Below are 12359 nucleotides of genomic sequence, written 5' to 3'. Positions count from 1 at the left end.
AGTCCTGTGAGCCGATCTAGTTCTGGGGTCAATGGAAGTGGGTCTGGTGAGAAGAGAAGAGCCCCTCCCCTGATCTGGCCAGTTCCATCTGTTCTTGGCAGTACCCTGCCTGTGGGGAACCTCAGCCACACTTCCCCTGTGCTCACCTTGTGTGGTTCTCAAGCAGTCCCCAACTTGGGCTCCTGTACCCTCAGTCCTAGGGCAGGCCTGACGCTTCACCCGTGGTCCACAGTTCACATACAAGTCCCCCCACCGTGAGCCAGAAACTGGTCATGAAGGGTTCCACATCAGTCCTCCTCCACAGGGTGGGAAGAGGGGGGCGGGGAGGTGGAAGGCTGTGTGGGCCTCAGAGAGCTTCCTCCATTTTGCTCCTGGCCCCTCCTCTGTGGTAGAGCTGCAGGGAAGAGAGGAAAGTCTTCCCCACGCTCCCCTTTTCCTCAGGCCTCCATCTTTAATGATAGCCCACTCTGATCCTCCCTCAGCCCCCCCTGGGGAACAGCTCCATGCGTCCAGTGCCTTCCCCAACAGATAGTGAATCAGGGCATGGTTGGGCAATGATTCCAGAATGATGGGAGAAAAGGAAGCTGTATCCTAAAAGTGGGAGGTGGCAAGACGCCAGTACTCCTGTCCTGGACCACCAGGGTGTGACTTTTCAACGTTGGTTGTCAACACCATAACCAATGACCTCTAGAAGGGTTTGCTGGTTCATTTGTTTGTTTTCCCACAGGGCAAGTGCTAAATGTTCTTAGACTCAAGGGGTGGAAGGTTTACACGGAGGGGAATGTGTTCTTTCCTGCTCTTAGCCCTGGGGGTGATCTGTGGCTGGTGGCCTGCAGATGCCACAATGTCCCCAAGCCTGGGCACCAGGAGGCTGGAGGGCGGCTGTCCTACCCAAGCCTTCCCGGCCCCCGCCTTGCAGGGCTACCTGATCTCCGACGTGCACCCTGTGTCTCTGGGCCAGTCTCGCCTCGGAAATGAGGAACAAAAGTCTGCCTCATAGGGGAGGACAAAATGAGGCAAAAGGACCCTCGTGATGAGGGGGCAACACAAAATCCCTGTGTTGAGGGGGATTTAGAAGATGAAATGACCGAGTGGCCCACCCACTCTGCTCGGGAGAAAGAGTCTGGGATGATCAACAGGGGAAGAGCAGGGTTTTGGAGGTCAGCTTCAGCCGAGGTAGCTGGCGCGAGCAAGCCTCTCTGAGCCTCGGTCAGCTCCTCTGTAAAATGGGAGGTAATAATACCGCCTTCACGAGATGGTTGTGGGGGTCAAACGTGTCACAACGTGACGAGCTCTGTACGAATATTTAAAGGGGAAGAAAGACTGGGAGGAGACTAGGGTGACTGGAGAGAGCATCTGTGGGGGTGCTGTACCCGGAGTTCCAGCGCTGGGGACGAGACCCAAGCCCTCAAGGCCTCTTCCCATCTTGAGATCGTCTGGCGGTGCCTGGGCTTGGGGGGCGGGGGGAAGCATTTGGGGCCTGGGTCTGTTCACTTCTCTCCTTGGTTTGCATCTCTGTAGCAGGTCCGAGGAGCAGGGGGGATGCCTCCAGTTTTGGTCTTTTGCCCCAGCCACCTGGGGGTGCCCCCACGTCAGGGAAAAGGGGGGGAGTTGGTGGGGAGTGGACAGTGTGGGGCTGGGGCCCCCTGGAGGTCGGTGTTCAGCACCAGCTGCCTCAGGCCCGACCAGGTGGTGGGATGGCAGGAAAGGGTCGGGGATGGTGACAGCAGCAGAAGTGGAATCTGGGGCTGAATTGTGCCCAGAAACCTCAGGATCCGTGGCTGTTCTGGGCTCCCTTTCCCTAGACACACATTCTCTCTGGTGGACAGAGGGGAGCTGTGCGGGGCGGAGGATCGGGAACAGAGGGCGAGGAAAGGTGGCGCAGCCCTCCCAGCACAGCCGACCTGACACAGCCCCGCTTTTGGGGACCGGTTTGGGTCCTCCTCACCTGGGCGGACCACCCCATGACGGTACCCGAGCAGAGCGCACCTGCCACCTCCCCCTTGAAATGAGGACCGATTGGGTGGTCTCTCAAGCTGAGACCCTATGTGCAGGGCCGGTGACATCGGAGAGGGGAAGATGGCAGGGAAGGCCTGGGGGACATGACCCCAAGAAGAGCGGGAACAGGACAGGAGGGAGGAGGCTCTAAATTATCCATCAGTACAGACCGGCCAGTGGCCCGATGCATAAATGTATAGAGAAAATAGGGGGGGTGGAGGGGGAGAGAGAGAAGGGACCAGGGTATAAAAAGGGCCCACGAGGGACCAATTCCAGGATCCCAGCACCCAGCTCCCGAAAGCGCTCAAGGTCCTGTGGACAGCTCACCCGGCTGCGATGGCTGTAGGTAAGTTCCCTCGGGCTGGGCGAGGCGGGGGCCCTGCCAATGGATGGGGGCGCTAAGCCTGGGCTCTGGGGCTGCTGCAGGGGAGCACAGAGGTCTGTGCCCAGACGTTTGGCCAAGCGTTACATGTTCTCAGTCCTGGGGCGGGGGCAGGGGAAAGGCTGGAAAGAAACAGGCCTCTCTCCGCCTGGGCCCCAGCCTTGCCCTCTATGTCCCTGTGTGTCCCTGTGTGTCCCTGTGTGTCCCTGTGTAGGCCCTCAGAACTCTGTGCTCCTGGCCTTCACCCTGCTCTGCCTGCCCTGGCCTCAGGAGGTGGGCGCCTTCCCGGCCATGCCCTTGTCCAGCCTGTTTGCCAACGCCGTGCTCCGGGCCCAGCACCTGCACCAGCTGGCCGCCGACACCTACAAAGAGTTTGTAAGCGTCCCAGGAATGGGGGGGGGGGGGGGGGGGTGTGCAGGAAGGGGTGAGGAGTTCAGGGTGATTTCATCAAAGCGAAGAGGCTGTCTGCTGAGCACAGCCTGAGGGGGCTTCCGAGTCAAGCAGTGGGGCGGCCCTGGGTGGGTGTCCTTGCTGCAGGAGCGTGCGTACATCCCCGAGGGCCAGAGGTATTCCATCCAGAATGCGCAGGCCGCCTTCTGCTTCTCGGAGACCATCCCGGCCCCCACGGGCAAGGACGAGGCCCAGCAGAGATCCGTGAGTAGGCCAGGGTGGGCCGGCCCAGGGGCAGGGGCCTCCCTCCTTCCAAGAAGGCAGCCCCTCCTCTCCACAGGAGTCGGGCCCCTGGGGCGGGAGGGGGCGCAGGGTGGCAGGGTGGCAGCGGAAGGCCCCCAGGCCCCCAGGCCGAGGCCGGCGCGCCCACCGCCCCCTCCGCCCGCAGGACGTGGAGCTGCTCCGCTTCTCGCTGCTGCTCATCCAGTCGTGGCTCGGGCCCGTGCAGTTCCTCAGCAGGGTCTTCACCAACAGCCTGGTGTTTGGCACCTCGGACCGAGTCTACGAGAAGCTGAAGGACCTGGAGGAAGGCATCCAAGCGCTGATGCGGGTGGGGATGGCGCCGTGGGTCCCCTCCTGGGGGGCCGTGCCCGCCCTCTGCTGGGCCTGGTGGCCCCGCTGGCTCAGACGAGGGGTGCGGGGCTTCCAGGGGCGACGGTGCCCCTTCCTTTATAGTAAGCAGTCAGGCCTTGACCCCTGAGAGCGCTTCCTCGGTCCCCCCACCCCCCGTGAATCCTCTGTTCCCTTCCCTGAGCCTGGAGGGGAGGGCCGCACCCGGAGGGACCGGGGAGGAGCAGCAGCCGAGGCCTGGGTCTCTCTCTCTCCCTCCCCGCCTTTTGCAGGAGCTGGAAGACGGCAGCCCCCGGGCCGGGCAGATCCTGAAGCAAACGTACGACAAGTTTGACACAAACCTGCGCAGTGACGACGCGCTGCTCAAGAACTATGGGCTGCTCTCCTGCTTCAAGAAGGACCTGCACAAGGCCGAGACGTACCTGCGGGTCATGAAGTGCCGCCGCTTCGTGGAAAGCAGCTGTGCCTTTTAGTGGCCGGGCCTCCCTTTCACCCCCTCCCCTGAGCCTCCCCTCACCCTGGAAAGGGCCACTCCCGTGTCCACTGTGCTTTCCTAATAAAATGAAGTTGCATCACACCATCTGAGTAGGTGTCATGCTGTTATGCGGGTCAAGGGCCAGGCTGGGAAGACCACCGCGGGCATCCCGTGGGATCTGCTGGGAAGGGTAACTGACACGATTCTTCCTGGGCTAGAAAGAAACGGACACACTCACTCCTGTCCGTCGCACATCAAGTCCCCTGCCCAGGCCCCGGGTCGCAGCTCTCTGGGCAGCCGTAGGTCAGGCGCACCCCCATAAAATCTCTGGAGGTGTTCCTTCCTCCCCCATGGGCCCCACAACACCAAATCTAGCCCCCAAGAGCGGGAAGAAGTGGAAAGCAAGACAAGCTAGTAAGTACAGAAGCAAAATGCCCCAACATGGGAGAAAACAATGAGAGAGATCAGAATTACTTTTGTGCAGAAAGTACACATTAGACGCGCCTACTTTTGGAAAACAGGAACGATGCAAAAGGCTTTGGGACAAACAGACCCAGAATATTGGGGATCTGAACGGTGGCAAGGGAAGTGGAGGAAAGACACTAAATCGGGGTTGCAAATTCAGCACCAGCAGGTGCCAGGTAGATAATTAGGAAAGTGAGGAGGGCTGGGCGTGAAGGGATAAGTCCTGACTGACACTCCACTTCCTCATCCGGGGTACAACACAGAACATGGGGACCAGAGCAACCTGGAGAACTCAGGCCTTGGCGCCATTCAGGACCACAGGGCAGGGCTTCCAAACCTCCTGATTTTTAAGACACGCAGGACATCCAGACTTTCACGTGAAATCTGATTTTTAAACATTGGTGACTAATTCACATTGAAAACATTTTTAAAAATATTTTACTTCTTTATTTATTTTAGAGAGAGAGCGAGCGAGAGTGGGGGAAGGAGCACAGAGAGAGACAGGATGGGGGAAAGATCTCAAGCGGACTGGGCACTGAGCCCGAAGCCTGACGCGGGGCTCGATCTCACGACCCTGAGATCATGACCTGAGCCGAAACTAAGAGTTGGACGCTTAACCGAATGAGCCACCTAGGCGCGCCCATATTGCAAACATTTTTAAGGTCAAAAATGAACCCAAACGCATTTGCTCTTCGAGTTGTCAGTGAGTGATTTGTTCTAAGAGCAGTGGATTGGAATAACTTGTGAGGGAAAGAATCAGAAATATTTGGACTTGAATTTAGGCTCATAAGTAGATTACTTAACCTCTCCGGGACCCAGTTTCCTCACCCATAAAATGAGATGATAACATATCGCCTTGCAAGGCTAATGTCAGGATTAGATAAAATGGTGTTTCCGAGGTGTTTGACACATTACAGCCCTCAAGAAATTGCAGCTCTTTTGCACTGAATTTTGGAGCGTCCCGTGTTTTCTGATGGAATGTTTAAATATTTGTTATTAAATCAAATTCTGTTTTGCTAATCGCTTCTCAATTGTTTCTTTCTTATTTCCACATAAACTTACAAGGGCAGTGGTTAACACTTTAGAATGAAGTCTTTGGTCACCCAAGCACCTTCGCTAAGTAGTGACCTATAAATCAATACTTAGATGCTCAAAGTAACTCTATTATCCAAACATGATTTTACAAAATCGATGATTCTTTTATAATACAAAAGTCAGTGTCCTAATTAATCTTGAAAAGTTCAAATTTGTATATGCTATGATGAATTTTCTTTAAAACAAGACCCACGTGTATTCATTTTGGATACTTGACATTTAGTAAGTTCTTGGGGAGTGGTTGAGAGCTGGGATAATCAGAACCCAGAGCTCCATTTCTTAGCTCAGAAACCATTCGCCTGCCGTAGATCATTCTTTTAGTGTCCGGCTTAAAATCATGGACTTTGGGGGTTAGAAGGGGCTCATGGGTCATCCTAATTCATTCTAATTTAGGAGTCTTACTCCATAGCATCGCCTAGAGATAGCACTCACTGTGTAGCACTAGTATGAGGGAGTTACTATTTCACAAGGCATCTCGCTCTATTACACCGCTCTGGTTTCAGAGAAGTATTTCTCACATTAAGCTGAAAAGCAGTATTCCTGTATTATCCCTCATTGGATCTTAGAATTATTTGGAAAGCTCATATTCTTCAGAAGTTGAGGTAATGAGCATAAATATAAGGATCTCTTAGCTTGGATAAGTGTTTTAGAAGGAAACGTGACCATTCTTTAAAAAGTACGGTGTTTGTTGAATGAATGTGGCAGAAGTGTGCCTTCAGAGCCGTGTTAACAGCTGCTAGGGAGAGGGTTCTACAGTGGGCTTGTCATGACAGCAGTAGACTGCAGGGGGAGCCACAGGCCAGGGAGCATCCGCTCAGCTCCTTCTGGGTTTAGCAGAATCCACTCCACCAAAGCTTGTTGAGAAATTCAAAGATACTGGTTGATTTTGCAAATTTTAGAATTTAAAAAGACCTTAAAGACCATCTCCCCTAAACTTTTTGATTTGACCAATGTTATTCTGCCTTTCAGCTTTTCAATTAAGCAGTGGAGACCACGCTCCATTGCAAATTAGAAACACCTGAAATGTTTTCTAAACAACTCTGGCAGTAGCCTCCACTCTCTGCAGTTCTGATTTAATTGGTCTGGAAGGGATCCAGGAAGGAGTCATTTTAAAAACTCCCCAGGTGAGTCTAATGTACAAACAAAGTTGAGAACCAGTAAGTTAGGGACCACAAAGATGAGATATCCGGGTCCACCGGTGATGAAGACCTGGGTCAGTTGTGGCTCTGTCTGTTTCTAATTCTAAACAGTCCTCTAAAAATGTTCTAATAAGCCAGTAACAAAAGACAAGTATTGTATGATTTCTCTCTATGAGGTACTTAGCATAGTTAAATTTATGAAGACAAGAAAGTGGAATGGTTGGTCTCCAGGGCTGGGGGAAGAGGGAATGAGTTGTTGTTGAATGGGTGGAATATCAGTTTTGCAAAATGAAGAGTTCTGGAGACTGGTTGCACAGTGTGAATGTACTTGACACTACTGAACTGTACACTTAAAATGGTTAAGATGGGGGGTGCCTGTCTGGCTCAGTTGGTAGAGCATGTGACTCTTGATCTCGGGGTTGTGAGTTTGAGGCCCATGTTGGATGTAGAGATTATTTAAAAATAAAATGATTTTTAAAAAAATGATTAAGATGGTAAATTTTATGTTATGTATATTTTACCACAACTTTAAAAAATTTTTTTAAATTTCTAATGAAAAATCTTCCCAAAGGTGAGATTGGTGAGATTTGCCGAAGAAAGAGTTCAATAGCCAGAGCTCAAGTAATCTTGAACCCCCCTGGAATAATGTTTTTCGGACTCCATGTAATCTTTTAAATTTACTCTAACCTAAAATGACCTAAATTTACTCTAATCCGAATTTCTGTGAAAATTAATAAAAAGAAACCTAGTTTAGAATGGAGTGGGGAGGCCAGCAGGGGGAGCTCTCATGACCTGCCACTTGGCGATTGCAGACCCAACAGGAAGAGATGGACCTTGCAGATACCACTTTACTATCAGGCAACTAGAGGCAAGACTTTCCTCCGCCCCAGCAACAGCCCAGCCAATGAGAGACACTCACAACTCAGCCAATGAGAAGCCCCCATACTTCCAACTCCCACTTTACTCCAATGGACGTTTTGTTTACAACAGTCTTCCCAACGTCCCCCCTTCCTCTATAGAAAAGGAGTTCTCTCCTTCGCCCTGCGGACTTGCCTATGGTTTTGGGGTAGCGTACTTCCCGTAAATTGTGATTCTTCGTTATTCCCATATAAGCGCGTTTTTGCTGGTAAAATAACTGGCATTTTGTTTTTAAGGTTAACCTTAGTGATCATGAGTGGGATGCAGAGAAGCGCCCCAACAATTCTGGGGCTGGGGAGCAAACAGGCGCTGGTACCCGCAGAGCCAGCCGGGCGCACTGACTCCTCCAGGACCTTGGCGTTGAGGGTAAGTTTTCTCCTGGATTTTGAGCTCTGCTCTGTGTTTGAGCTCTCCAGTCTTTATTCCGGATGCGTTTTCAGATCTCGTTTTTTTCTGAGAGTGTTCGCTTGGCCTTCCGTCTGACTCTTGTTCTGAACCCAACTGTTCCTTTTGGATTGGGCTGCCCTTCGGTCTGACTCCCATTTGGAACCAGACTGCTCCTGGTGGAACTGGGGCTGTTGAAAGTGTGTTGGCCTTTGGTGTGGCAGAAATCAGACTCACCACAGCAGAGTCGTATCGTTTGTTCCTCTTGGCCCAGCTACCATCCTCTTTATGAGCAACATCTGCAGGTGATACTGGCCGAATCCACAGTGCACCTCCCAGCAGGATTCAAATAGATCCCTCAAAATCTCTTCTCAGAATGAATCAGTACCGTATAAAGAAGCCCTTCAAGGCATCAAGGCTATAATAGAAGATTGCAAGGCCCGGAGCCTCATTATCCCCTGCATTCGTGCCTATAATACCAATGTTTTACCGGTGAGGAAGCCCCAGTAGCTGAGGATGGGGGTTTGTCCCCGACCTCTGAGCAATAACAACAGTGTTATCCCTTGGCACCTGTTGTTCCTAAGCCCCATATGCTACGGACATCCAGTCCCACTGAAGGCAAATTTTTTTTTTTAAAGATTTTATTTATTTGACAGAGAGTACAGATAGGCAGAGCGGGTGGGGGGGGGGGGCGGGCAGAGGGGGAAGGAGAAACAGGCTCTCCGCAGAGCAGGGAGCCGACGCAGGTCTCGATCCCAGGACCCTGGGATCATGACCTGAGCCGAAGGCAGCCGCTTAACCGACTGAGCCACCCAGGCGCCCCTGAAGGCAAATTTTTCACTGTAATTGATCTATACAGTGCATTTTTACCATCCCGTTTGATAAAGATAGTGCCTTTTTGTTTTCACTTGGGAAAAATGGAAATGCACCTGGACAGTAAGCTCCAGGGTTGCATATACAGCCCTTTTTACTTTTCACCAACCTTAAAAGCTGATTTGGGTGATAGAAAGTTTTCTGCAGCTCTATTTTGTTACAATTTGTATATGATTTACTTCTCTGCTCCCTTTCTCAAACCTCTTCACAGGAGACGGCATCCACCTGTTAAATTTTGGCCTTAAAGGGACATAAGGTCTCCAAAAAAAAAAAAAAAAAAAAAAGGCCATTTGCTCAAACTGAGATGCGATACTTAGGGCATCTAATCTTGAAACAAGGACTACATTTAGACCCAGACAAAACCCCTCACAAGCTTAACGCTGACAGATTACCTTTTGACCCTCCCCCATGGAAATATACAGGAAACACCTCTAACCAATGCAGATTTTTCATGCTTTACTGATGTTTCTTTTTTTTTTTTAAAGATTTATTTATTTCAGGGCGCCTGGGTGGCTCAGTTGGTTAAGCGACTGCCTTCGGCTCAGGTCATGATCCTGGAGTCTCAGGATCGAGTCCCGCATCGGGCTCCCTGCTCGGCAGGGAGTCTGCTTCTCCCTCTGACCCTCCTCCCTCTCATGCTCTCTGTCTCTCATTCTCTCTCTCTCAAATAGATAAATAAATCTTTAAAGAAAAAAAAAAAAGATTTATTTATTTCAGAGAGAGAAAGTACACGTGAGCACAAGTTGGGGGGAGGGCAGGGGCAGAGAGAGAGGGAGAGAAAGTCCCAAGTAGACTCCATGCTAAGTGCAGAGCCTGATGTGGGGCTCGATCCCACGACACCAAGATCATGACCCGAGCTGAAATCATGAGTCAGATGCTTAACCAACTGTGCCACCCAGATGCCCCTTACTGATGGTTCTTATTTAAAGGATGGTAAATATTGTGCTGGGTATGCTATAGCAACTCCTTTTGAAGTCGTTGAGACAGGAGCTTTACCTTTATAATTCAGCCTTACTCCAGCTTGTAACTTAGCTGAGGATAAAATCGTTACCATTTACACTGATAGGCGGTATGCTTTGGGGGTAGCTCATGACTTTGGAATGTTATGGAAACAGCAAGGTGTCTTTACCTCCAATGGGAATAAAATTAAAAATGGCTTCTATGTCCAAAAATTTTTAGATGCCATACTTTGCTGGCTGCTCTGGCTATTACTAAGGGTCCTGGGCATTCTAGACTCAACTCCCTGGAGGCCAAAGTAAACCACTTCGCTTATATTTCTGCCAGAAACAGTGCTCCCAAGGAAACAAAAAGCTAAACCTCTGTCATGTTCCAAAGTGATGTTCTCCCAAATGATAACTTGGAAAAATTGACCAGAGATACCCAACAATTGGCCCCAGAGAGGGAAAAACACTATTGGAAATCTAGTAATTGTTGACTCAATAAAAAGGGGGACTTCTGGTTTGGACCAAATAACAATCCAGCCCTACCAGAAATTCTAAATTTTCCATTCCTTAGCGCTGTACATGCATTAAACATTGGTCCACTGAGAAATAATAGCATTCACGCACCAGTATTGGTGGGGAAATATCAACAAGGTCACAAAAAGTACCTTCCTCTCTTGTCCCACCTGTCTAAAGTATAATCCAGGGAAACCTGTTTGTACAAATGGATTTGATACAGCTTCCCCTTCTCGTGGATATAAATGTTTTAGCCATGGTTTGTATGTTTCTCACTGGCATGATGCTTTCTCTTGTAGACAGGCCAATGCTTCTTCTGTGGCTAAAATTTCATTAGAAAAAAAATATCCCTACCTGGGGAACCGCTCTCATACTGCATAGTGATCAGAGAACCCATTTTGCCAGTCAGGTGCTCCCAACGAGTCTGTGCCATTGGCTGGTTTCACAGCACTTTTCATTGTGCATACCATTCTGAGTTCTCAGGGTTCGTTGAACAGACTAATGGCACTGTTAAGACTCAATTGGCAAAATTTTAAGAAATCCTTCAAATACACTGGCCAAAAGCACTGCCGTTAGTCCTAAATCTCAGATCTACCCTGGAACTCGTAGACTCTCACCGTTTGAGGTAGTCCCAGGACGTCCGATACCCTTGGCCCCTGCCTCCGCTGACCCCCAGTTGACAAAAGAAGATACACTTCAGTATTGCAAGGGCCTAACTGCTTCGTTAAAATAACCATGCTTTGGTACAGCTGTCTTTTCATGGTCCATTCCTGGGAGATGATAATCTTAAGCCTCACACCTTGCAACCTAGAGATTTATTTCATCTGTTGGAAAAGACACCTCCGGAAAGGCTCTCTTCAACCTCGCTGGAAAAGACTTTATTAGGAACTTCTAAACAACCCTTATGCCACCAAGCTCCAGAGCATAGCCTCTTGAATTCATGTGACACATCTAAAGAAAGCACCAAACCCTGACTGGACCTGCATGCCCTCTGGTGACCTGAAGGTAAGATTGCCCAGAATTGAAGCAGGTGGCGTCTGATGGGACCACTTTTCCAAGATGTCAGGGCAGGCCTGTATACGTTTTTCTCACTGTTGCTTCTTTTTTGTGTGTGTGGAAAGATGATGCCCTTGTCTGCATTTTCTAAGTCCGTGCGAAAGGGGGAAACCTCTTTTTTTGATTATGGGCTTTTGGAAACAGCCTCATGATGATCCCAGCACAAATTAATCTTACACTTGTTTTTTCTGAAGGATTAGAAGGTTCAGAATTCACAAAGACTTCTTTCATCTGAACTGTTAACTGAATTTAGACTCTTAGCCAAATTCATGGTCTCTGAACTTCATGGTCTTTGCAACCTTAGAGGCTGTATTATCAATAACACGTTTGTTTCAAACAGTTCTTTTGAGATAACAATACTGTTTTTAAACAGCTTTCAAAGTTTGCTGTTTTGCAAAAAGTTCATCAGCTGTTGCTCCATGCTTCTCCCTGCACTGTCTCTTCCCCACCGCACTGGGTTAATTCTCTCCGTGTGCTCTTGCAGAATCCACGATTCCTCTTTCATGGTTGCTTTAGGTGGAGACTTTGCCTTCACAGGGAGAACCTTTCTCCCCTAGGTCTGAATAAGTGCAAATAAATTTCTCAGTTAGCTACTTTCAGACCTAGAGTCCTGGTTTAGAACCATCATATGATGTGGAATTGTTAATGTTACTTTTTCTGTTTTGTATCATTATTTTGAGTTTTGTATTTTGTTGCCTATCAGACTTTTAAAAGCAATGTACCCAATAAGGTGATGCTGGCTCAACCCTTGGGGATGATCTCCAGTGCTTACAGTCTTGATAAATCTGGACGACAGGTGGGAAGTACCTGAGAGCTCTCCCTCTGAACCTTCCTTGTTACTCAAATGTGGCTTGAGTGGTTTCCAACTGCTAGGCACTTTCCCGCCCACTTAGAACATGACAACCGGGAACGGCCCTTCGTGGTACTGAGGGACAAAACCATGAAATGTGGAGAACCTGACTCTTGATCAGTGATGCTTTCAAAGAAAGATCTTGATCAAAAAGGGGAAATGTGAAAACTAATCAAAGAAAATCTTGTTTAGAAAGGAATTGGGAGACCAGCAGGGGGAGTGCTCATACCCTACCACCTGACGATGG

At 49.7% G+C, this 12359-nt stretch overlaps 1 protein-coding gene across 1 annotated transcript; it reads left to right on the top strand.

Moving 5' to 3' along the window:
- Positions 1–2287: 2287 nt before the first annotated feature.
- On the top strand, positions 2288–3975 carry LOC110570393 (somatotropin). The gene is made up of 5 exons (XM_021678409.1): positions 2288–2344; positions 2595–2755; positions 2918–3034; positions 3219–3380; positions 3673–3975. The coding sequence occupies exons 1-5, from the start codon at positions 2335–2337 to the stop codon at positions 3871–3873; spliced, it is 651 nt and encodes a 216-aa protein (XP_021534084.1). The 5' UTR covers positions 2288–2334; the 3' UTR covers positions 3874–3975.
- Positions 3976–12359: the final 8384 nt, after the last annotated feature.

The sequence above is a fragment of the Neomonachus schauinslandi genome, chromosome 15 (genome assembly GCF_002201575.2).
Source record: "Neomonachus schauinslandi chromosome 15, ASM220157v2, whole genome shotgun sequence".
NCBI classification, from domain to species: domain Eukaryota; kingdom Metazoa; phylum Chordata; class Mammalia; order Carnivora; family Phocidae; genus Neomonachus; species Neomonachus schauinslandi.
Note: the sequence above shows the minus strand (reverse complement) of the source record. Positions and strands in the feature narration are given on the sequence as shown.